This window comes from Chiroxiphia lanceolata, chromosome 1 (genome assembly GCF_009829145.1).
Source record: "Chiroxiphia lanceolata isolate bChiLan1 chromosome 1, bChiLan1.pri, whole genome shotgun sequence".
Lineage (NCBI taxonomy): Eukaryota > Metazoa > Chordata > Aves > Passeriformes > Pipridae > Chiroxiphia > Chiroxiphia lanceolata.
In genome coordinates, this window is record NC_045637.1 from 91091669 (window position 1) to 91115050 (window position 23382).

The window sequence follows — 23382 nt, forward strand, 5'->3', positions numbered from 1 at the left end:
CACAGGAACAATTCCATAACAGCACTGATGATGCTCACTTTGTTTCAGTGTCAGAGCATACATGGAGCTGAACTGCAGTATTCTGTTTTACATCCCTAAACCAGCCTGCATTCCTATCTCCAGATTTGGCTCAATCTTTTCTCTGATTTTCTCTACTTCTTCTCTTGCTACACAAATAAGGAGGAACAGATTATTACTGAAGTGGATCAGAATAAAGCATAATTCCAATTACTCTTTGAAAGCAGAAGAAATAATGACTACTCCGGTAGTGCAGAAAACAACATTATCATGCCTTACACTTTAAAATAAAGAACAGGAACATTTAGTACAGCTATTTGAGCTTGTTCACTCCAGCTCAACTTTGTTTTTCCCACTGTGTATTTGTAATAAGGCTTAGGATAAAATCCTGTTCCCACTGACTGAGAAGGTCAGGAATTCACTTTTTGTTTTAAGTGCAAACAAAACAGATAGGTGACATTTTATCAGCATGGCAAAAATTTCAAATGTTATATAATTCTTTTTTAACAATACAGCTCAGATCAAGGACTTGAAAAATTACAATGGGAAAGGGTAAGAAAAAGGTAAAACCGTATTGATATAAACTCTTCTACCTAAAAATATGTATCATATTCTAAGCAAAAGGTTTCAATCAAGTGAACCATGAGTGCAAAGACTTAAAAAAACTTAAATACATGAAGTATGGACATGGTAAAAAAGCCAAACATTTTGCTTATAAACTCCATGTATAAGTCCATGTCAAGAACTAGAAAAGTATGGTTTTCTCTGAATGTATGAATGGAATGTGATCATCATATTTTAAGTAATTTTAACATGTTCCTTCTTACAGTAGGAAAAGTAATGCAAGACAAAGGCAGATCATATTTTGAGTCAAATAAAGAGTAACTTTTTCAACACCAAAATGAAAAGTGTACATGTTTTTAATATGCATGGAAGTGAAGACAACAATATATCTGAGACAGATGCAGCTATTTTTATTATTTTAGCTGCCTTTTTCAGAGCCAGTTAAAAAGTATATGTTATTTTTAAGAGAAAAATATAAACATTACATATTATAAATTTATTTTTGCCTCCTTCACTTAATTCTTTTGATACTTCTCAGAATGATCAGTCAATTTCTTAGGGTAAGAACATTAATTACTTTTAAACAACTCATCAGTTCAAAGGTATATGTCCTGTTAGGGGTTTACATTCTTATAAAAACTAGAGCAACACCAGCATTTACTTTTATACAGGAGAAAAAGAAGCTGCCTTCATGCCAAGCTATTCTGTTTCCTTTTCTTCTTTTGCAATGGAGCTTCCAATTTTTTTTTCTCTGGAATAATTTTTCTCTTTTTTTTTGCCGTTTTATCACTTGTATCAGTCCAACAAGCTTTGTTTTTCCTGACTATTGATGATTTTTCATCTTCTTTTGCTGGAAAAAAGCAAGAAATTATTCACACTGATCCTTATGTAGTCTTATAGTTTTTTATTTTACAGTGGAAAGTGCCATTTATGCTAGTTTTGCCTGTGAAATTAAAATATCTGAAGATCAAGTATGTAAATAGATAACAATACACAAAAACAACTGCACAAAACCCAAACAAATCGGAGCCAGACCTCCTAAGTTTGCCCAACTACAATGACCTCAGACCTAATTTTGCTTATAGGAAAACAAGACATGCAGTCCAATCAAACTGTCTATTTTCTTATCTGTCTCAAAAGCTTCATAGTGACTTCCTCAGTATGTTATTCAAGTAAAGAGAAAGAAAACTTTAATAAAAATGAAAAGAGGTTTATGTCATCCAGCAAACATATAGGCTTGAGACACCATCAGACTGGTAAGTATATCTGTATCACTTCCCAGTGTCATCTCCCCAGTTCTTCAAAATACCAAAACTTTTTCCAGTGCATATAGTAGAAACCTCCCACGTAGTATATTCCATTTCACTGTCACATTAACAGTTGAAAATACACACAGTTCTGTTACCTTGAGATGATGTTGCAGCTTTATCAGAGTTTTCTTTCATTTCTGAAGCTCGGTCAAGCCATACTGCAAGACATGTCAGCCTAGCTTTGGTATTGACTTCACACAGTAAAGATGGCACATTTTTAATCTGAAAAAAACATTTAAAAATATTATTTACACATTATTTCTGTTTAAATTTACTGAAGTATTTGAAGTGAGAAAGTAACTTCCACTTCATTGTTAGGCAATTGTATCACTCAGCTCTGGGAGTACTTGAGCAAATATCCTGTTACAGATATCAGGATAAAGTGTCACAATGTTAACAGCATTAACACATCAGAAATTACTGTATTAGGATATTGTACCTCACAGAGCTGGACAGAGCAGCCCACACAGTTATACAAAACTCTGCCTGGACAGAAAGCAAATCACCACAGATTTGATCAAAATATATACAGTGTTACAGAGAAAGGTAAAGAATTCCCTGATCACTATGTCAATTACAGGGAATAGAAACAAGGGCAACAGAAATTTGAGGAAGGGAAAAGAGGGATTTCACTATTGCACTTAGAAGTATAAAAATAACCAGAGGGAATAAAATTAAAAATGGGCAAATTGACATATGAAGTGTATAAATGTTGAGAAATAATTATTTGAACTATTCAAGATACTTAGAATGAAATATAGTAGGTCCTTTATTATTAGGCATTAAATGTTAAAAAATCTATTTCTGATTTTAAGAGCAAACTATAAACATGGTAAACTTAAAAGATAAAACATGATTCCTTGTTGAACTGTGCTACTGGGAACTGCCTGAAAACACAGGAAATACAAGTACCCAGTACAGTAATGTGTTTGAATTTTTCTGAAGGATAAGTTCTTCCTCTGACATGAACGACCACCTTCCTCTCCCCCACCCCAAACCACAGAGTTTGTGTTTTTAAAAGAGTAGCAACAGTCATCAACATTACAAAAATTCACAGGAGTCCTTAGGACATATATAACTGATTAGATAGTCACAGTCCTGCCCAGGTCAGTCTGATGGGAAGCATGACTTTACATATAAAGAGGAGATGAGATCTCATAATATCATCAGATTTTATAGTTTGTTTAAAAAAAACCTACAAAGATAAAAAAATATAGAAGTGCATAAATATATGTGTATATGTATCTACTGAACATAACATGAAAGAAGATCAAGACATCCAGATTTCAAGTAAATTTCCTCAGTGATTTAAAATTAATCTTTATAACAGAACAGTCTGCAAATTTGGTTGTCTGATATGTTTCATAAATGTAACAAGCAGTTTAATAGACCAACCTTATCAAGATCCAGATTCCACATTTTAATGTAACCATCACTGGATGCAGTAACAATAAGATGCTGTCCTTCTCTTTCAAAAGTATAAATATCTTTTATTCTGTGAAAAGTAATATGTTTCTATTTTATAGCATGGCAGTTCACATCAGAACAGTAAGCTGACAAAAATTAAAGATGAATAGGCAAGAATTTAAAAAATCAGTTTGAACAGAAAATCCACAAGTGACAGGCAGGAACTTCAACAGTGATCTGATTTGGGTGCTGTCATTTATATTAGGAACATTTGCCTTTGCTAGTCTGATTAAGATTCAATTCAGAATGCTTTAATACTTTAAAGCATCTGCTATTAGACACACCAATGACATTACTGCTAATGCTTTTGTGTTTTGATGAATTAAAAGCAATATTTGGATAAATATTTGGTATTCAACAACAACAGAGAATATGTGATTACACTCCTCTTTGAATTGAATAAAACTGGTTTGTTGTTTTAAAGCATTCTGAAGAGTCAGAATCAGTAAAGACTGGTTAAATACACACACACTCACCCACTCACTCACTCATAAACTTAGAACAGTAATAGTTCTAAGTTTATACCTTGTTTTTGTAACACGCATGGACAGCATAGTACTGATGCTCATACTAAAAACAAACAAGTCTCTCCAGTTTGAAATTTAGCACATAAATAAATTTACTCTCTATACTAAAACAAAAATAATAGTAAAATATGTTGAACATTACAAGCCATTGAACTTTACTGAGGACTCAGCATTGCCATAAGTATCTAAATAGTAAACAAATACAGAATACCTGTTTTCATGAGCTTTAAATTCACACAGGCATTTTTGAGAGTCGCAGCTGTAGAACCTTATAATTTCATCATCTCCAGCTATGGCAAGGATAGAATCCTTGGAATGGGAAAAAAAGAAATGCAAGAGTGATTAATTTCATGTGTTTTAAACCAGTTAATTTCCCGACACCTTTCTTTTTCGTACTTACTGTAATAAATCTAAGTGAAGAAATTCTCTTCTCTGTTGTAATGGTGCCAGTGATTGAAGCTGTGTCAAGTCTGTAGATATCCACTTTGTTTGTTACCACGGTCACATACCTCTCTCCATCAGGGGACCACTTAATTATGTGCGCATCTGTATACACATAGACACTGACTTTTTGCACTCTGTATTGCATGAAAATCTAAAAGTAAGAATCTTTAGAAGCTGTTAGGCAGTTTTCTACCTAGATCTGAGAAAATATTGTGAAAAATCAAATAACGTCAAACTATGCTCTTAAATGTTTCTTTCTGATTATCAGATTTGTGTAAAGAAAAACAAACCAAAATGTATTTATTTAAATGTCCTGACCTCAAATTTCAAGGGAAAAAAAGGATTTACTTTAGTGATACTACATTTTCCTTTTGGTAAACTGTTATTACTAAAGATATAAACTTATATATGCTTGCCTGCATGTGTAAAAAAGACATTGGGAAAGTTGTTTCCAATTAACTGACTTTTTGATTAATTCAATCAACTTTTCTTTACGCAAAAAATAAAACTATCTAATTCCACCTTATTTGGATTTAGATTACTAAACTCACTTTGCTTCAGGTTTTTGATGAAGGCTAATCGTCCTTCAACAAGATTCCAAGTTCTGAAAGACAACAAGAGATAATATGCATTCTGGTTAAAAACAGCACAGCGAAACTGAAGTCTGATCTGCTGACATAAGGCACCCAAAGGAAGCTTTTAAGCATCTCTGTGCATTTTTCTGCCTTCTTATTGCAAGAGAAAATGATGAGTTCATATATCACTTGCAAAGTATAAAGTTGAATTTGTGTTATTTATTTTCTAAACCACCATTTGCAATACGGAGCCTAAAAGGAGCCCAATAACAATTTGTGGTGTTAAAATAGAATTTTATATCTTTAAAAAAGATATCTACAGCAACATGGACGCATTCCCAGTGAAAAATTAGTTTTCTCACACTAAATAAAACCTTGACAGTTTCCAGAAGGTTAAGCAAATTGTGTTCCAAAATGCAAATATATTTATACATCTGCAAGTGACTTGTAAAGAGTCAGAGCTCACAAAAAGAAGGTATGAACAGCAGGAAGTATCCTTAAAAGACTTTAAAATATTGCTGGTACTTAGAACTTCATAAGACAAACCAATGGGTCTTTGAACCGTTTGATGACAAATATGTTTTGCCAGTGTTTCATGGTTGAGTCCCAACATGGAATTGTTGCCTATAATACCTTACTAAGAGTTACTGAATTATGATTCTCCACATTCCTTCATTAGTTTTGACTCACCTTAATGTTTTATCTGTTCCAACTGACAAAGCTAATTTCCCAGAAGGATGAATAGCAAGAGATGTCACCTGTCCCCTGATAAAAACAAAACATTAGCCACATATATTATTGTATTATTTACAAAGAAAATAAACATGAAAATGCACGTGAATATGCAGATTTAAGAAACTCACTTATGTGCCTTAATGGATTTCAGACATTCCCATCTCTTTGTGTTCCAGATACAAATGAGTCCATCTTCAGCCCCGCTCAATAGATGTGCAGTACCATAGAACTCCAAACAAGTTATTGTCCCTAGAAATACAAACCAGAGCTATTACCAATGTTGTACACACCAAACAGTTATTGCACAGAGAACATAGTGTCCTAGTTAGAACAGCTGGGATCAGTTCATCACTGGATGGGTGTAACCCAGAACTGTGTATTCTATACCCTTCCATGCCATTTCCCAGAAACTGTTGTCAATAGACTATTTGCACCCTCTGCCCAGAGCAGCCTGACTCCTCAGGCTATAAACTGGGTGTTAAGAGGCCTGCGAGATAGGAGGGTGCTTCTGTCCTCACACCCTTTGTGGAACTCCCCGCCCTGAGGGAAGTACTGAGCATTCCTGCCTGAACTGGAGAATATATAATCTTGGAGTCTTGGAACATTTTAACCACTTCTGGGATCCAGAGGAAGACTGCAGATCATCGCTCTCGACTGGACTGCAACCACCACTTTTCAACCAGACTGCAACCATCACTCTCGACTGGACTGCAATCACCACTCTTGACCAGACTGCAGCAGCACTCTCACCAACAGGTTTTCCCCTCTCCTTTTACTTTGGACTCAGGGGGCCCAATGAACACCACTCTGTTCGTGCCCCAGGGTGCTGGGTTATACATTTGGGTTTTGTGGGTTAAAACCAATTGTTTGTCTGTATAATCGTACTTATTGTATTATTTTATTAAATTGTTATTCTGATTTATAATCTCTCTTTTGAGTTGAGTTCATTTCCCCTGCTGGTTTACCTTTAAACCAGCACACATAGGAATTAACAGAAAAGCATCTTCCACCAAAACATGCCAGCTACTACCCTACCCTTGGGAAAATCTAAATTATTTCTTAAGTATTTCTTCACAAAACCCTGAAATTTTCTTGTTATATTCAATCCCTGATGTGCTCTATCAGCCACCCTTTAGTCATACATGTCTGAACTCCGCCTGGTCTTTTCTCTGACACAGCAGTACTCAAACATCATGGCATGGATGACAGAGGACTCCTATCAGCGATACGGAATGCTCCCATGTCAAAGCCCTGCTGCTACTGACACACAGCTGAATCTACTGCACATACTGTGTCCCATAAGGACCAGATTCATCATACAGGAGTTAAATGCAAGTACTGTGCTGAGTCGAACTCCAGGTTCTTCTTAGCTCATCAGGACTGAGCTACAAATGACCCAAACAGGTTTATTTGGACAGCCATTAACTGGTGACTGTACCAATTATACAGACAAAGGGTGCACCTTCAGCAAGTTTGCAGATGACAGCAAGCTGAGCAGGGAAGGATGGGATGCCATCCAGAGGAACCTGGACAAGCTCAAGAAGTGGGCCCATGGGAACCTCATGAGATTCAACGAAGCACAGGGAAAGCCCTGGTATCAATACAAGCTGGGGGATGAACAGATCATAGAGCAGCCCTGCCGAGAGACACTTGGGCGTGCTGGTGGATGAGAGGCGGGACATGAGCCAGCACTGTGCGCTTCCAACCCAGAAAGCCAATTGTATCCTGGGCTGCATCAAAAGCAGCATGGCCGGCAGGTTGAGGGAGGGGATTCTGTCCCTCTACTCTGCTCGGGTGAGACCCCACCTGAAGTGCTGCATTCAGCTCTGGGATCCCAACAAGCAAGTCCAGAGGAGGGCCATGAAGATGACCAGAGAGATGGAATACCTCTCCTGTGAGGAAAGGCTGAGAGAATGGGGATTGTTCCGCTGGGAGAAGAGAAGGCTGCAGGAAGACCTTATTTAGGCCTTCCAGCACTTGAAGGGGACTTATAAGAAAAACAGGGACAAACTTTTTAGCAGGGCCTGTTGTGACAGCACAAGGAGTAACAGTTTTAAATTGAAGAGGGTCAGTTCAGATTAGATATAATGAAAAAGTGTTTTTACAAGGAGGGCAGTGATACACTGAAACAGTTTGCCCAGAGTGATGATCCATGCTCCAGCCCTGGAAACCTTCAAGGCCAAGTTGGTCGGGGCTCTGAGTGACCCGATCTGGTTGAAGATGTCCCTGCTCAATGCAAGGGGGTTGTACTAGATGACCTTCAAAAGGTACCTTCCAATCCAAACTATTCCATGATTTTATGATGTACTTTTACAGCTGTAATTCAGCCAGCACAGACAGTAGGAAATGTACCACATTAACTCATCTGGCAGCAGCAGCCTGCTCTCACATATGTAACTTTCCTGATAGAAGAAAAATGGCACAAGCCATTTGTGGGTCATAACTTTTTAAACAGTTAAAACTAAAACCAGTTGATATTTGTGGCAGCACTAATTTCCAAAATAATTTTTTTACTTTTATGCTCAAAAGTTTACCTTGTTTGTATCATCACACCATCATGGCTGCAGCATCACCACTATTAGAGTCTTATTAAAAAAAAAAAATCAGTTTTCTTCTTCTGGTGAGGGCTGGCTTTTCAGCTACAATTTTATACCATTAATGCTTTTTACAAAGAAATGATCCCTTACCGTTATGCTGTAGCAGCGCCCCATGCTCTATCTTCTTTTTCATGTCATAGATTTGGATTGTCTCATCTCTGCTCCCAGTGACCACATATCTGTTATTCACTGCTACTGCTGACAATGAGGCAGAGTGGGCATGATGTGTAAAATCAGGGACGATTGTCCAGGACTGTAAATGAAATGCAAAACAAACAGGTATTTATGAAGCTTACCATCATAAGCTTCCACTTCATCGTCCTGTAATTTTATTTCGTAAAAGAAAAACCTGAAAAAGTATATGTGTAAAAATCAGAATCAGAGAATCGATTAGGTTGGAAAACACCACTGAGATCATCGATCCCAACCTATGACCAACAGACTATGGCACTAAGTGCCACATCCAGCCTTTCTTTAAACACCTCAAGGGATAGTGACTCTACCACCTCCTTGGCAGTCCATTCCAACGTCTAATCACCCTTCCTGTGAAGAAATTCTTCCTGATGTCCAACCTAAACTTCCCCTGGTGCAGCTTAAGACTGTGTCCTCTCATCCTGCTGCTAGTTGCCGGGGAGTAGAAGACGGACCCCACCTGGCTACAACCTCCTTTCAGGTAGTTGTAGAGAGTGATAACGTCACCCCCGAGCCTCCTTTTCTCCAGGCTAAACAATCCCAGCTCCCTCAGCTACTCTTGAGCAGACCTGTGCTCCGGACCCTTCACCAGCTCCTTGCCCATCTGTGGACTTGCTCCAGCACCTCAGTGTATTTCCTGAACTGATGGGCCCAGAACTGGACACGGTACTCGAGGTGTGGCTGTGTACTTGTACACCAGTGCCAAGTACAGGGGGAGGAATTACACATAAGCATAATGGGATCTTATTGAGTTAATGTGCTGTTAGGAGATTAGTCTAAAGGACTTAAGCGCGCAAGCCGCCCCTTGCAATCAGTGCCGTGCTTAGACGAAGCTGCCGGTGAAAAAGCGCCTGCAGAGACAAATCTCATGGCCGAGGGAGGCGGATCCTCTCGTTTTCCATCACGGCAGGCTGGAGACACGCCTTCCACCTGGCACCAGCCCCCGGACCACGTCCCATCCATTCCCTGCGCAGCTCTTCCTCCTCACCCCCGCGTAGACAGAAGCGGCCCCGCACCGCAGCCCCCCTCACCCACTCGGCTTCCCGCAGCCCGGGGGAGAATTCACGCAGCTCCTGGCAACCCTCTGGGGCAGCGAGGGGGCCGAGCCTGGCGGGAGAGGCCGCGGGACAGGCCGCCCCGCCCCCGCAGCGCGCTTTAAGAGCCCCGGCGGCGCCCAGAACCGCGGACGGGCGAGACGGTGAGTGTCGGGGAGTGATCTCGGGGGCGGACGGGCGTGCGCGGCCATTTTCCCCCATTCCCCCTCCCTATTTCCCCATATATCCCCCCCCCGTTCTTCCCTTTATTTCTCTGGAGGTGTTCCAGGCCAGGTTGGATGGGGCTCTGAGCAACCTGGTCTCGCGGAAGGCGTCCCGGCCCATGGCAGGGGGGTTCGGAACTTGACGATCCCTTCCAGCGCAAGCCATTCTGTGATTCTATGCGCCATCCTCCTCTCTCTCCCCACCCCCCTCCCCATTTCCCCCGTTTACCTGCCCGGGCCGCGTGGCGAACCCCAGCAGCACCTGCTCGTAGCACCCCGCCACCAGCTCCATCCGCCGCCGCTCGGCGCCGCCCCGGGGTTCCTGCTGGCTCTTCCGCCCGCCCGCCGCGCTGCCTGCGCCGCTCCGCGTTGGCTCCGCGTGTGGCGTCCCCGGCGGCGCTCGCTCCCCTCGGGTGAGGAGGAGAATCCCGCGGGAGCTGCCGCGGAGCGGGAAGCGCCGCGGGGAAGGGCGCGGGGTCAGGCTGCGCGCGGGGCAGCCCGCGCGGGGGGGGCCTCGCGGGGCGGAAGCGGCGCTGGCGCGGGCGGTGATGGCGGCGGGGAGGACGAGAGGCGTTAGTGCCGGGATCGGGAGGGGAGGGGGGGAGCGGTGACCGGCACCGGGGGCTGGTGGGGAGGAAAAGGGGCGCGAACCGATCTACTGGGACCGAAGGAGGAGGGGAGGGGCGGTCGGACCTTTCCCTTCCCCCGGGGCCGCAGGGCCGCCGCCTCCTCCCTCAGGGCGTGTGGGGCGGGGAGGCCCCGGCGGCGCTTGGGCCGAGGCACCAGAGAACCGGCTCCCCCACCGTCTTCCTAGCGTCGGGCCCGCTGGCTTTTATTTTTGTACTGTCGGGTGGTTTTACGGTTGTGGCTTTTTGGTTTTTGTTGGTTTTTTTTTTTTTCAATTCGATTTCTTACCGCGTCGCGTAGCACAATGAGCGGGAAGCGCGGCCGCGGCGCCAGTGTGGCCGCTTGCGGAGGGCCGCGGCCGGGCGGGGCGCACTTGTGGTCGGGCTCTTCCCGTCGTGCCGAGTGGCTCGGTTAGAGAAATGCGTCACGGCTCGGGCCTGGGCCCGGCCGGGGTCACCGCGCCGGCCCTGGGGGCTACGGGAGCTTCCACCCATCCCCCTGCCCTGACCCAGCGCCTCGTGTGAGCGAAATTAGTGCCGTAGGAAGGGGGCGGCTTGGCCGCTGCCCGGGTGAGCGGTGTTCGCACCGATACTGCCCGTTGATAGCTTCTCCCGTTTTTTTGCATGTACAAACGCAATAATGAAAAGAATCTTTGGAATACAATAAAAAACTGCTATGATGTGTGTGTAATCCGGTTGAGGATCTGTTTGAATTCTGCAGGTCGAAGCTGCCCAACTGCCTAAATGAAAGCTAGCTACAGTTAAGACAAACGTTAAAAAAAAAATAAAGTGTTTATACATGCTGTTTTAACTGCTTTTGAAATGTTTTTATTTCATAGTGAAAAGATCAAGAGGTGACAGTCAAGATTGGACGAGGAAGAGGACAAACACAGCGTTGCTTAAAAGTTGGTGAGAAGCAGTTGCATCACTTGCCTCCTGACAGCCTTTTACAACAAGACTGCTTTATCTTGTGTGCCCGTCTTCTGCCAGATCTGCATGAGTGAGAAGCAGTAAGTTTAAAAGAAGTTACTGTGCAGCCGAGAATTTGAAAATTAGTTATTTCAGTATTAGACTGTGGAGAAGTTCATAGTTCCTCTTAATAGAAAGTACTGTTTCAGTTAGAGGAACACTGTTCTGTGGAAATTTGTATTAATAATGACCATCTTAAACAGAAAGATGTTGCTGCTGATAATTATAATGAACACAGTTACTTTTAGCAAGTGTATTCTCAATTTACCATATGATCACCGTACTGGGACTAGACTGTATGTTAAGGGCTTGTTTGTACTTGACAGTTTCATTGCCTCCAGAATGGCTGTGGGGATAAAGTCCATAGTTATTTTGAATAGCAGCATGCATGGATGGTCTAATTATGGTTTATGGCTATCCTGTGTCAGGTTAGCCTAATCCACTTTCAGAAGCAGTGCTCTGAGCTGGTCCCCTTTGTGGGCAAGCCTTTAAGGCATTATGGGCACTCCCTGTTTATTGCATTATGTGAATGTGGATTTGATCAGCTAGGATGTAAAACATTGCATAAATTCTTGCATGGAAATAGAAATTAGAACTTCAGCAATCAAGCATCTGCATAGAAGGAGCAACACTGGATATAAAAAAATCAGCAGTGGTGAATAAACAGCTGTGTGTGGAAGTAAATGTAGAATATTTTACAAATGAAGCTTGGTTTTGCACTGATTTTTGTTAGATGACTAGGGGAAAAAGCTTAAAGAAAGGATATTGGAATCAACAAAGATTCCTACCTTTTCAGGAAAGTGTGTCCACTGGTGTAATGGTAGCATTCAAAGGTCATTTATTGGCTAACTCGCTGGTAGTGAGTGAAATGTGTAAATGAAAAAGGCGAAAGAGAGAAAACAGTCCTAAGAAAAGGTTCAGAGAAAGGTCACGTTTATCTGTACTGTGCCCTCATCCCGCTTTTATTTCTGTTATTTAGCGCACAGGAAGTATCACTGCTTGTTTTCAGCTGTGTAGTTTGTGGTACAAGTAAATCAACTCTTAATTTGGCTAAAAGGGGAAGAAACCCTGGGGACTTTTGCAAAACATACTGAAGCCTTGTATCTTGTTGCCTTATTTTAACTATTTTAGAATCTTCTGAATTACTAGGTTATTGTGTGTAGGTATTTCAGAATTAAGGGTAAGGTATAGGTGACTTAAAAGTTCTCTGTAACTTTCTAGTGCTTTGGACAGTGGGAAGGCTTTGTGGTGTATTGCAGTTTAAGACAGTGAAGATTACTTCTAATCATAATCCCATTGGCCATATATCCTTTTCACACCCATTGCTTTAGCAGTGACAAGTCAGAACTTAAAAAATTAAGTTCTGACTTAATATCATTCGAAGGATGCAGAGGGGTGAACATATTTGGAAGTAATTAATCTCAGGGATAAAATTCTTCATCTTTTTCATCCCCTGTTGTTTTTCCAGCTGAAGGAGTGAACTGAATCCGTGCAGCCATACTGTTTGAGAAAGACAGAAGACAGTTTGAACCATGGCAAGCCAGGTAAGATCATGTGGTCAGAAATACAGGCTTGCAGTGCCTAAATGGATTCCAGAACCATACTCAGAATTCCTAGTAAATGTAAAGCTGAAATAGCTAGCTTGCTCTGAGTTGGGTGTTCTTTTAGTCCTGTGATTTCTTCCGGCAACGTGGTAATTGGTGGCTGTCCTCTGGACACTTAATTGTGTCAACTGAAGCAGATTGGGGGCATAACATTAAGTTTCGCAGTTTGGATTATTTGAGTGTGAGTTCTTCTGAAGGACCTTGCGTGTAACACTCTCTATATAAGATACGTGTAGAGGTGTTATAGAGGAAGAACGATAAAGCCTGCGTAAGTAAAAGCTGTGGAACATCATTCTCATTTTTGGAAGTCCTTGTTCTTCAGAATCTCGAGAGGGAGGCAACCTGTCTTAATATGGCTGTTTCCTCTCCTTTTTTTTTGTGCAGTTACCCCACTCACTTCCTTTTTGAACTGTGGTTTTTGGGGTTTTAGTTTTTTCTTTTTTTCTTTTTTTTTTTTTTGGCTTTTTTTGGTAAGAGGCACTTTTTTATGCCTCTTCCTTCCTGGCCTTGCATCTGGGTTCACGTTTTCCCTCAGCCAAGCTGGTGCCTGTTCCTGGTCTGCTTTCTCCTTACATTCTATTCATTGGCCTCTTGTCGTTGTTCCTGGCCTGGGAGAGTGACTCACTGCTGGGTAGTAAGGAGAGGCATCTCACAGAAGAAGAATTCCTAGGTGAGGGGAAGATAGGGACAGCGGAGATCCCTTTTGGAAGAGTGACGATTTCCCTGCCTCCTCATCACTCAGACTGTGCTGCGGCAGGATTTTTTGCGTCCTGGAGCTCAAGCGGAACACAGTCCAGTCCTGAAGCTAATTAACATTTGGGATTGGCCAGCATCAAAGGGCTATCTGCTTTTTCCCTAATTCCCAGAGGAAGCTGTCAATCCTTTAGCCAGCTTGACAAGTCAGGGGAATATGGCTGTTCATACAATCCTTTGGCTCTGTTATTTTTGCCAGGCGTTTTCCCCAGAGGCTGCTTTCCCTCATGGGAGGCGGAGGGAGAAATGGGACCCCAGGCTTCTTTCAAGGGCAAGGTGAATATGGGGAAATCACCTGTGGTGATGGGGAGTGGGAGGGAGGAATGTAAATGAGGCTAAAAACTATAAAGGTGATTTTTTTTCTCCCTGCAGGACTTGATGGCGAAAAAAAGAGAATGTCTCCAGGCATACAGCTGGTGGAGGACACCACAGAAGAAACGGAAGAAAAAGAACAAAATAAAACCAGGAAGAATAGAGTTTGTCCCTAGTAGTACTAATACGACCAGGTAAAGACCTTTAGAATGGAGAAGCCTTACCTGTTTAAATTGATGATGACTAGTGAGTGCCATCACTTATTTTTAAAATCCTGAAATGGCACACCTAGTGCCTATACTATAAGTATTGCTTATGGAATTGTATTACCAGTAGAATATTCAGGATTTTTTTCTAGTTTGTCTCTCTCATAATCACTTAAAGTGGTGGCAAAATAGTCATAGCTCTTTTGAATCATGGCTGTAACTTAATAGTTGTTCGTGGTGTTTTTGGGTTCCCTGCACTTCAGACAGCAAATATTACTTTTTAAAACCCACTTCTAAAAAGTTTTTTTAATAAATATGGGTCTTTGTTAAAATGCTTTCTCTTGCAAAAGTGGTAGAATGGACCCAGGGAAATCAAGAATTTCTTGCTGGAGTGATGGCATTGCAGTTCTGTACATTGCTCAGCAGAGTTTTGCAGTGTGTTCGTATTTTTGTCTCTGTACTTGTTCAGTGATAACTGCCTGCTTGTATGTTGGGTACCTTAATACTGCAGTGAGCTATGTTAGTCTCAAACTTGACCGTGGTTCTCTTTTACCTTTTTAAAGACCAGATTATTCAATATTTGTTGGGGAGCTTACTCCAGAAGTGGATGATTTCCAGCTTTATGACTATTTCCTAAAGAGGTACCCCTCATGTATTGACTGCAAAATAGCAACAGACCTGCTGGGATATTCCAGGTAACATCTGAAAATGTTTAAATGGTGTCACTATGTTTGCTTCTATAAGTAGTATATAAGAACCTGCATCAGAACTGTTTCTCCATTTTCTTTGGAGGCAGGAAGAGAGAGATTAGCCTTTGGCATTATTTTTTTTAACAGCATAGATCCGTATATTTCTCAAACTTTATGGTTAGTTTAAGCAATTAATGTGATAAGCTTCTATTCAGCCATATGAGTATCTACATGAAGCTAGACAGTGGGAGAAGGGGGACCTCTGCATGGACATGTGTGCTGCTGTGCCTCTCTACAGCAGTGTGTCCACTTAGTCATCTCCAGTACTGAAGACAAGCTAATTCCCTTTTTATGTGTAAAGAAAACTGTAAGACCTGGCAAATCTTAGGGGGTTGGGAGACCAAACTTCCAATATTAGTAAATAAAGCTTAGTGGAAGTTACACTGGCCAGACAGTGAGACAAGCAGGGATGAGCAAGTTTGCTGTTCAGACAACTCTGGCTGTAATGGACTAATTCAAAACAACTTGAAAAAAAGGGAAAAGGAAATCTGAGAAAGCTAATTTAAAAAGAATGTTAGAGCTGTACAGTAGTAGGAGTGGTTTTAATACTAAGAGATAAATGATCTGCTGTAAGTGCAGAAATATGGAATCTGGTTACTTAACTATTTAAAACTTGTACCTTGCTGAAAGCCAGCAAAACAATATCTTAATGCTGTCAACAAGCTTTTTGCTTCTGGCCCAAGTTTTTAATTTTGTAAAAGCATCTTCTGTGCATGTGCACATGTCAGAGAGGTTGCTTAGGTAATAAAAGCTATAGTAGCTACTATTTTCTGTTTTCATGAAGACAGAAATTGCATTCATTAGCTTTGTAACTGTTATGAATACTAGAATTTGTTTTCTCCCTTTTGAAAATTGTAGAGGGTATGCCTTTGTCAGATTTGGTGAGCAAGGTGATCAGATGAGGGCACTGCAAGACTGCCAGAATGCACCAGGTCTGGGGGGAAAACGAATCCGGCTGAGCATAGGAATTTCTAAAAGGTAACAAATGAGTTGTGCATTGATACAGTAATTCTGAATAATCGGATTCTTTTAGCTCTGCCTTTGTAAAGACTGTGGCCCATGCTATAATGGCTGTACACACGATGCAGTCTACAAAACCAAAATCACAGAAGCATTATGTTTGGACTACCTGGATTCATCAACCTCTTTCAGTATTTCTGGGGGAATCCAACTCCTAAGTCTAGCCAGATTGTGTAACTTGGGCTTAGCTGTTGTAACCAGCCTTAATCCTTACACTAGTGAAGCTGAATGCATTTGTAAATATTTTTCAGGTTTGGGTCTGAAGAAGGTAGAAGGGACAACAAGTGTTTGGTTTTTATGCTAGGAAGCTTTTCTTCTAGACATTTCCCCCTAGTTTAGGCAAGCTAGTATGTTGCTAGTTTTAAAGTAGGCTGGCAGAGGAAGGAAATCCTTAGTGGAAAAATACAGAATATAGAGGGGAAGAAGCCAAAGGAGATGTTGCTTGAACAATTTATTTAGGATACTGTTCTTTACTTTTCAAGTAATCAGAGCAGTAGGAAATTCTAAAGTTGATTGGCTTTGAGAGGGTTTTTTATTCTGCCAGCACAGTTCTCTCAGTTATTTAAGACAATTCAGTTAGTCTTGATACCAAATTTGATAAACTTTGACCCAGAATACAGACAAATATATAGAACTTCATATAAAACAATTTCAGTATATATTCATGAGGTTAGTGTGTGTGTGTGCTGTTGGAAGACTAAAAATAACAGCTTCTGTTTCTTTTTACCCTGGATAATTCTGCTAATGTTGCCTTGTTGCTTTGGAACAGAAGTGCTCTTGTCCAAGAGAGCATTGTCCAGAATTGCATTGACTAAATTGCTTTGAAAATAAGAAGAGGTCCCAAAGAAACAGGTTTTCTCACATATGCTATCCAGATAAATATTAGCAGCATTTTCAGATTTTTCTTTCCTACAGAGATGGATGTAGGAGAGAAGTTGAAAGCAGAAGACTTTGAGACATTATGTAATCACTTGTTTACCACAGTAGTAACACAGTAGAATACCTATTTATTAGAATGTATGTGTAGCTTCACAGTAATGAAAAAAATGTGGGTATTAAAATACACATTGCTAATTATACCTGTTTCTAATGGCTGAGTACTGAGCTCTCCTAGCATCAAAATATCTAGCCATCAGAGTAGTTCATCACTAAGTCACTTACATTGGAAACTCTATTTGTGAGCTCCTTCAGTTTGTGTTCTTGGCAAAAAACCTTGATCTGAATTTTCTGTAGCAAAGCGGAGATACAGAGAAATTGGACTCCGTGAAGAGGAGTTTTGCTTGCACTTAATCAGTGAAGAAATGTCTAAGCATAGGGGATTTCTTGGAGTGTGCAGCTGGTTTATCTGAATGTTTTTTATGTAGTGTATCTGTGTTAGTACAGACAGTACTTGTGCAGTGATACTTGTTAGTGTGTGAAGTTGTCCCTGAGGAAAAATCTGCTTAGGAAAGGGAAAGTAGTGAAAACTAAGTGCCTGGCCCTTTGGTCTTAAGAACCAATGAGTTTTGTCACATTCCTGCTGCTGCAGCTTCATTCTGGATAATGGCAGTGCTGACTTAACCTGGCAGCTATGCTTTGTCAACTGCCCATGGACTAAAAATTGAGTAGGTGAAGGGTAGGCATGGTAAATTGGCAGGCAGTGTCAGATGCTCCTCTGAAACAGATAATCTGACTTCACCTCTTGTTTCTGGAAATAACAAGATTTAGTATTAACCAAACGAAAGATAGAAGGGCTAATTAAGACTTTAAATCTTTAAAGCATCTTTAAAAGTGTCTTTAAAGCAGTGGTACTTGATAAAGGTCTGTGGTCTTAATAAATGATTTTTTTAGCAGCAGCTTGCTTAAACGGATACTAAAAGTACTCATTTATTTGATTACAGATAAATGTAATTGAGTTAATCCATGGAAATAATTACTTTTGGCATTGGTGAAGGTGAGAGTATTTGCATCTGTATAAACATGAGACACTGTGCTGTGACTTAAAACTGTTGCTTAGGCAACTATTTAGAAAAGCTTTTAAACTTGGAAGCCTGTAAATTATGGCGAATTGTTTTAACTTCAGCAGTGGGTTTACAGTTTGTTGTTCTCAAACTCTAACTGTATATAACTTCTCATGTTTCAGACTGAAAGCAGAATTCCAGCGGTACCAGTCATACAACTATAACGATTATTACCAAGATTATCAGAACTACTACTCACAGTGGAATTATGATCCTTATGCTGACTACAACTACAGCTCCTATACTCCCTATGATAGCATGCAAGCTGTCGGAGAATGCTCTTTAGGAGATGCTGTTATGGCTCCAGCTGTGTTTGAGGTAAAGATACTACACACTTGATTAAAAAATCACAAATAACAAGTTGTATGAATTGTGTATGTCAGAGCAAAAAAGTCCTGAAAGTTAAATCATGTTCAGCTTTGTGTGGAGGTTGTATTAGCAGACATCACTGAGAGTTATATTTGATTTAAGTGCTTCAGTAGTGCATCTATAGAATTAGATATTTATACACCACTATTTGTTCATGTATGCCAGATAACAGTTCTGAAGCATAATTGTGTAGGCTTTCGTCCTATTTTTGATATACTTTTCTTGAGGAAAATTAAAGAATTACTGTAACATGATCTTATCTGAATTAGTTTATCAGTTGCAACTTCCAAAAGTCCTTTCCAAGCTGAACTTATACTATGGTTTTCTAAACAAAGAAACAAACAACCCCAAACCTAAACAAACCAACAAAACCCCCCAAACCACTAAAAAACAACAACAAACACCCTGCAAAAAAACCTCTCCCCAACAAACACCACCTCCTGCTTATTCTGTAGCTGTGGGAGAAGGAAATGCTTTGGAAGTACAAAATTATTTCGGATTTGTGATGCTTTCTGAAATGGATTGAATAAAATTTTTTTTTTTTTTTTTTTTAGGAAGCTTCAGCTATGACTGAAATCAACGATGACCTAATAACTGAAGGTAATGATAATTCTATCACTGCAAATTAAATTTAGCCGTGCTTCTGCCCTTTAACAATACAAGCCAATGACTATTGGATGAAGAATGTTTTTGAATTTCAGCTGATGTAGTAGGATCCTCTATGGGTTATAGCTTAGAGGAGGTAGGATTTTAAAGCAAATAGTGTACACCATGTCAAGTAGAATGGGACATTGTCATCGATAATTCACAGTAGGTGTCTTTAACTTTTGCCTTCATTCTTCTTCCGAAATGACCTATTAGAGGATTTACCATATCTTTGTACAAATTCTGCTAAAATCCTTTTATGTTAAACTCATTAATAGGCAAAAGCTTGGTTTTCCAAAACTTAAGATAAAAGCTTATGTTGCAGATCTTAAATGGAGGATTCAACTTGCACTTAAGTTCTGTAGAAGATCTTTGTTTGGCCTGGAAGATTTGTAGACAGTTCCTCACAGAGAGACATCTTGTGTTAGCATTCAGAAATTTTATCCTGCCTCATATGTATTGTGGTAGAAATTATTTAAATGGATTTTAGTAGATTATCAGGCATAATTATCCTTAAATATGCACTTTATATTGAAATAGCAGTATGGTCCTAGCATTCTAATAATATATATTCCAAAGGAAGCTGGATTTGTCAGGTTTGTTGAAATTCTAGGTGAATAAACATCTTATTACACTTACTATTAAGTATATTAAATTTGGCTAAAATACACTTTGAGGCATTTACTTCAGGTTTTTGTGTGCAACCTTTCCAAGATCTGACACTTGTACTTACCAGGTGTTTATTTTCAGATCCACAGCTGTACTTGGATGTTGATGAAATGAACAGACAATTCATGGAGACAAGTGAAGAACTCTATGATGCCCTCATGAATTGTCACTGGCAACCTCTGGATACGGTCACTTCTGACATCCCCTCTGCTATTTAAGTGTCTTATATAGCATGACCGTTATGACCAAGGTGCTAAAACTACATTTCTTCTACATTACTCTAGATCATAAGTTTTAAAGCACAACGATAGATTGGTGTTTTTTTTGCTATGCTTTTGACAGTTTCTGTAATCTTTTTTTTTTGTTTGTTTGTTCATCACTTGGAGCATCTTGAAATCATGTAAATATTCTAGAAATGTAAAGAGTTCAATGGGGTCTAAAGATAGACTTGCCTGTGTAAATAAAATTTTGTTTCTGCAAACCTGCCAGCAAGGGATTTTACTTACATGTGTGAAACACATTCTCTTCTGGCTTGTTGAATTTAGCTGGAGGCATAGGGGTATTTCACCTGTCTTTGGTATGGGCAGCAGGACTAGCAAGAACTAGCTCTCACATACTTCCAAGTTACCTAGGCAATCTTTTACAAGCTCTTAACACACTTTACAGTTTTAACATACAGAAGGGCAAACTTTCAGCTGCCATAGCTGCAAACATTCCAAAGACTAAGGATGATACCTACTGATAATTCTATTTCTGCCATTCTTGTTAGTCTTAACTGATGCTGTACAGCAAAGAAACTGGTGTAACATAATATGTGTTCTTAAACCTGAAAATCCTTGGAGAAGACTTTGGTTTAAAGGTGGAAGAATAACCCATCAGGAATTATAGTATCTTAGCTAGTAACAACTCTTCAACTAAGTTGCATCCTATCCTAAGTATCTGTTACTTGTTCAGTCTTCATGCTCGGAGGTTTCATAGTGATGAGGTTATAAATCTTAGTAGGATGACAGTGTCCAGTATTCAAAGGAGATTAGGGGAGATGGCAATGAAGAATGTTCTGCTTTAAGACAGCAACTTCTGAGTGGCTTCCTCTAAACTTATTATCTGGAAGGGTATAAAGTGTTTTCCAGCCATAGGGAAAACTTAAGCTCCTGTGTATGCAAAAGTATTTACTGCTTAATGTATGCAATAAAATAAATTTAGGCTGAAAACAGAAGAGTACTCTTCGAAGAGAAAAAGGTAGAAATCATCAGATAGCTAATAGCCATGAAAGCTACTAAAGCTAGTCAAGTAGGTAATGATACCTCCTTTAGGGTACTGCCATGTGTGTCTTGGGAGCAGTCTAAACCAGAAGTGCTAGAATGGCAGATAGGAATGAAGTCCTCTGGCTTTTTTTTTTTTAAATGACTTAATTACATTAAAGTGGTCACAACCTCTATGCTGTTTTTAAATGTGAAACTAATTCTGCATTGCAGAGTGATGACTTGGCACAGGAAGTCCCTTCTAGCTGCTCACCAGAATCTCCATATTTTCTCTTCGCAGTTTAATTTCAGCTAAATTTCTTTTTCAAAGTTCTGTCCATGAAATGCAAATGCTCTAAACTAGAAAAGGGTTTTAGAGTGCTATAGGAAGTTCATTCTTCCTGGATTTTGTCCAGATGTGTATGTAGAGAGAAAACAAAAAAAATCATTTATACAGGGAGTGTACTATCACAGTTTTAGCAACTGTTTCCCTGGTTTGAAGAGAACTAGTTATGTTGTGGCTGTAAAGTGGGCTTTCTTAGGTGAAGGCTTCCCTTGTGTGAACTGGTCAGTTCTTGGGGGATGATAGTAGGGAGATTATTGATGGGAATGTGACAGAAAGTGGAATAAATGAAGCAAAGAGAATCTGGATGGGAAAGGGAGTACTTATTTGTGTGCATATGTAGAATTGTTTCAGGGGACTGCAGAAGCAGGGGGGGCCTTAAGATAGTAGATGCAGGCCCCTTGAATTTGGATACGAGCGTTAAAGCTTCACAACTACGCTGGATTTGATGCCACTTCAGTTGTAGTGCATAGCTGTGGTACTTGAGCTTGGTACTAAAAAGATGTTGCAAAGCAAAGGATTTCTTATCTAGCAAGCACTATCATCACAAGCAACAAGACAGCTTCCAGGGCTGTGCCTGGGTTATATCCTGCTTTGAAGTGCATATCCTGCTTTGCATAGCATTACATAACACCATACTGAAGTTGCAGCAAGTAATTTGTGGAAACTTTTTGTTGTGTTTCCAGTTAAAAATGTGATGCTAAAGATGTATGTTGGCTTGGCAGAACTACTATGGAGTGTATCTGCTGATTTTTAGTATTTGGGAGGTTGACCTGTGTGTGAACTATGTAATGAGGGGCCCATGTAGTGGTGTGATTTCATGTAGCAGCATATAAACCTCAAAGTCAGTCTGCAGCCACCACATTTATGCAGATTTTACATGTTAACAAGGTCTTTATGCTTTGCATTAGAGACAGTTTTCAGATGTGCATGCACCTTCTGTTCTGGCATGTAAAGTATCCATATAGGGAAAATACTGTTATGAAATGTACTGAAAGAGGTTGTTTGGGCCATTAGTTCTGCACACTTGAGAAATGTTGGGGAACATATTTTCTTCCAGTCAACATACAAGAAGAGAAAGGGAGTCTGCTGGTTGCAGCCCATGTAATACCTGTTCTAAAGTAGCTCTCTGACTTTGTTTTCTGTCTCCCAAGCTTTACTAGCCTATCCTGCTTTCCAGTTAGGAGTGCATATACGGGATCAAGCATGTGTAGAGCACGTTCTTTACTGTAAAGGCATACTGAAAAAACTTTTTCTGCATGGGTGTAAGCCCAAATTCAGGAAAAAGTGAGCACATTGGAACTGTTGGAGTGCATTGCTGAGACTTTTAAGTGAGGAAACTTACAGCTCTGGTACTGCCTGCATTAGCTAGCTTACATGAAGACCTGAATGTGTACATAATACAGATGCCTGATATCAGTTCTACAAAGATCTGATTGCAGTAGAAACATTTTAAAAAAAATATTGGAAGCAGTGTTTTCAACACCACACTATTTCACTTTGTCCAGTTGTGTTTTGTCTGTTTTACCTAGCTGAAATGTTGTGGTTTTTTTTTTTTTTTTAAAAAAAGTCTGATGAAGGTTTTTTTTTTTGGAAGGATATTTAGTGTTGGTTTTATAAACTCTTTATTGTACCTAGCTGTGATAGATAGTGCCTTTACCTAAAACCTGCTAATTTCTTGAAGAAGAGTAATGTTTTTGTTTTCTATCACTTCTCTGAACAGAAAAGCTTTAGTACCATGGTTTGAGGGGCTATTGATCCTGCAGCCAGTGAACAGGGAGAAAAACAGGCTAAAAGAAACGCGAAGATTATTTAAAAGGCTACAAAAAGGTTAAATGGTACTTAAGCCGTGAATGTTTCTTTTTGCAGGGATGCTCTTGGACCAACAGCTTCTTTCTAGCGCTACCTCAAATTAACTTGCAGATATAACTCACAGGGAAGATTGATCATAAGGTGATGATCACTATCATTCTGCTGGAGATATATATATATTTGCCTTTTGTTTTGTCTCATTTTTAATGACATTTATTTAATTTCAGTGACTCATGTCAGTAGACTTTGACTACATCGACAAGTATTTCTGAGTCATGAGTTTCATTAAAGGCATGTCACCATATGAAAATTGTTCTAAATAAGTAAAATGGAAGTAAAATAAGTAAATAAAGAAGCACTTGAATTTACAGAGCAAA

At 40.0% G+C, this 23382-nt stretch overlaps 2 protein-coding genes across 5 annotated transcripts; one reads left to right on the plus strand and one right to left on the minus strand.

The window, feature by feature from the left end:
* Nucleotides 1-920: 920 nt before the first annotated feature.
* PAK1IP1 (PAK1 interacting protein 1) lies at nt 921-10263 on the minus strand. Its single transcript, XM_032681471.1, has 10 exons — nt 9917-10263; nt 8328-8490; nt 5769-5889; nt 5596-5670; nt 4882-4934; nt 4287-4432; nt 4098-4195; nt 3288-3387; nt 1988-2114; nt 921-1432 (listed from the first exon to the last, which is right to left on the minus strand). The coding sequence occupies exons 1-10, from the start codon at nt 9977-9979 to the stop codon at nt 1272-1274; spliced, it is 1107 nt and encodes a 368-aa protein (XP_032537362.1). The 5' UTR covers nt 9980-10263; the 3' UTR covers nt 921-1271.
* Nucleotides 9512-23382, plus strand: LOC116783715 (tRNA selenocysteine 1-associated protein 1-like). Of its 4 annotated transcripts, XM_032681493.1 has the most exons (11): nt 10207-10259; nt 11153-11323; nt 12751-12826; nt 13839-13915; nt 14012-14145; nt 14721-14852; nt 15765-15884; nt 18049-18244; nt 18850-18895; nt 19691-19859; nt 23063-23382. In XM_032681493.1, exons 4-10 carry the CDS (start codon nt 13886-13888, stop codon nt 19825-19827), a joined length of 795 nt encoding a protein of 264 aa, XP_032537384.1. In that variant the 5' UTR covers nt 10207-10259; nt 11153-11323; nt 12751-12826; nt 13839-13885; the 3' UTR covers nt 19828-19859; nt 23063-23382. The 4 variants fall into 4 exon arrangements, with proteins under 4 accessions (XP_032537377.1, XP_032537384.1, XP_032537404.1 ...); XM_032681486.1 differs by lacking the exon at nt 10207-10259 and adding an exon at nt 9512-9627 and having other exon boundaries at nt 19691-23309; XM_032681513.1 differs by lacking the exon at nt 15765-15884 and having other exon boundaries at nt 19691-23309.

Coding starts and splice junctions, on each gene's coding strand:
- LOC116783715 (XM_032681486.1), top strand. CDS start 13,886: ATGGGACCCCAGGCTTCTTTCAAGGGCAAG. Junction 14,853..15,764: donor GACCTGCTGGGATATTCCAG/GTAACATCTGAA, acceptor TGAAAATTGTAG/AGGGTATGCCTTTGTCAGAT. Junction 18,896..19,690: donor CGATGACCTAATAACTGAAG/GTAATGATAATT, acceptor GTTTATTTTCAG/ATCCACAGCTGTACTTGGAT.
- PAK1IP1 (XM_032681471.1), bottom strand. CDS start 9,979: ATGGAGCTGGTGGCGGGGTGCTACGAGCAGGTGCTGCTGGGGTTCGCC. Junction 4,433..4,881: donor CATCAAAAACCTGAAGCAAA/GTGAGTTTAGTA, acceptor ATGTGTATACAG/ATGCGCACATAATTAAGTGG. Junction 3,388..4,097: donor TTTAAAGCTCATGAAAACAG/GTATTCTGTATT, acceptor TACTTTTCACAG/AATAAAAGATATTTATACTT.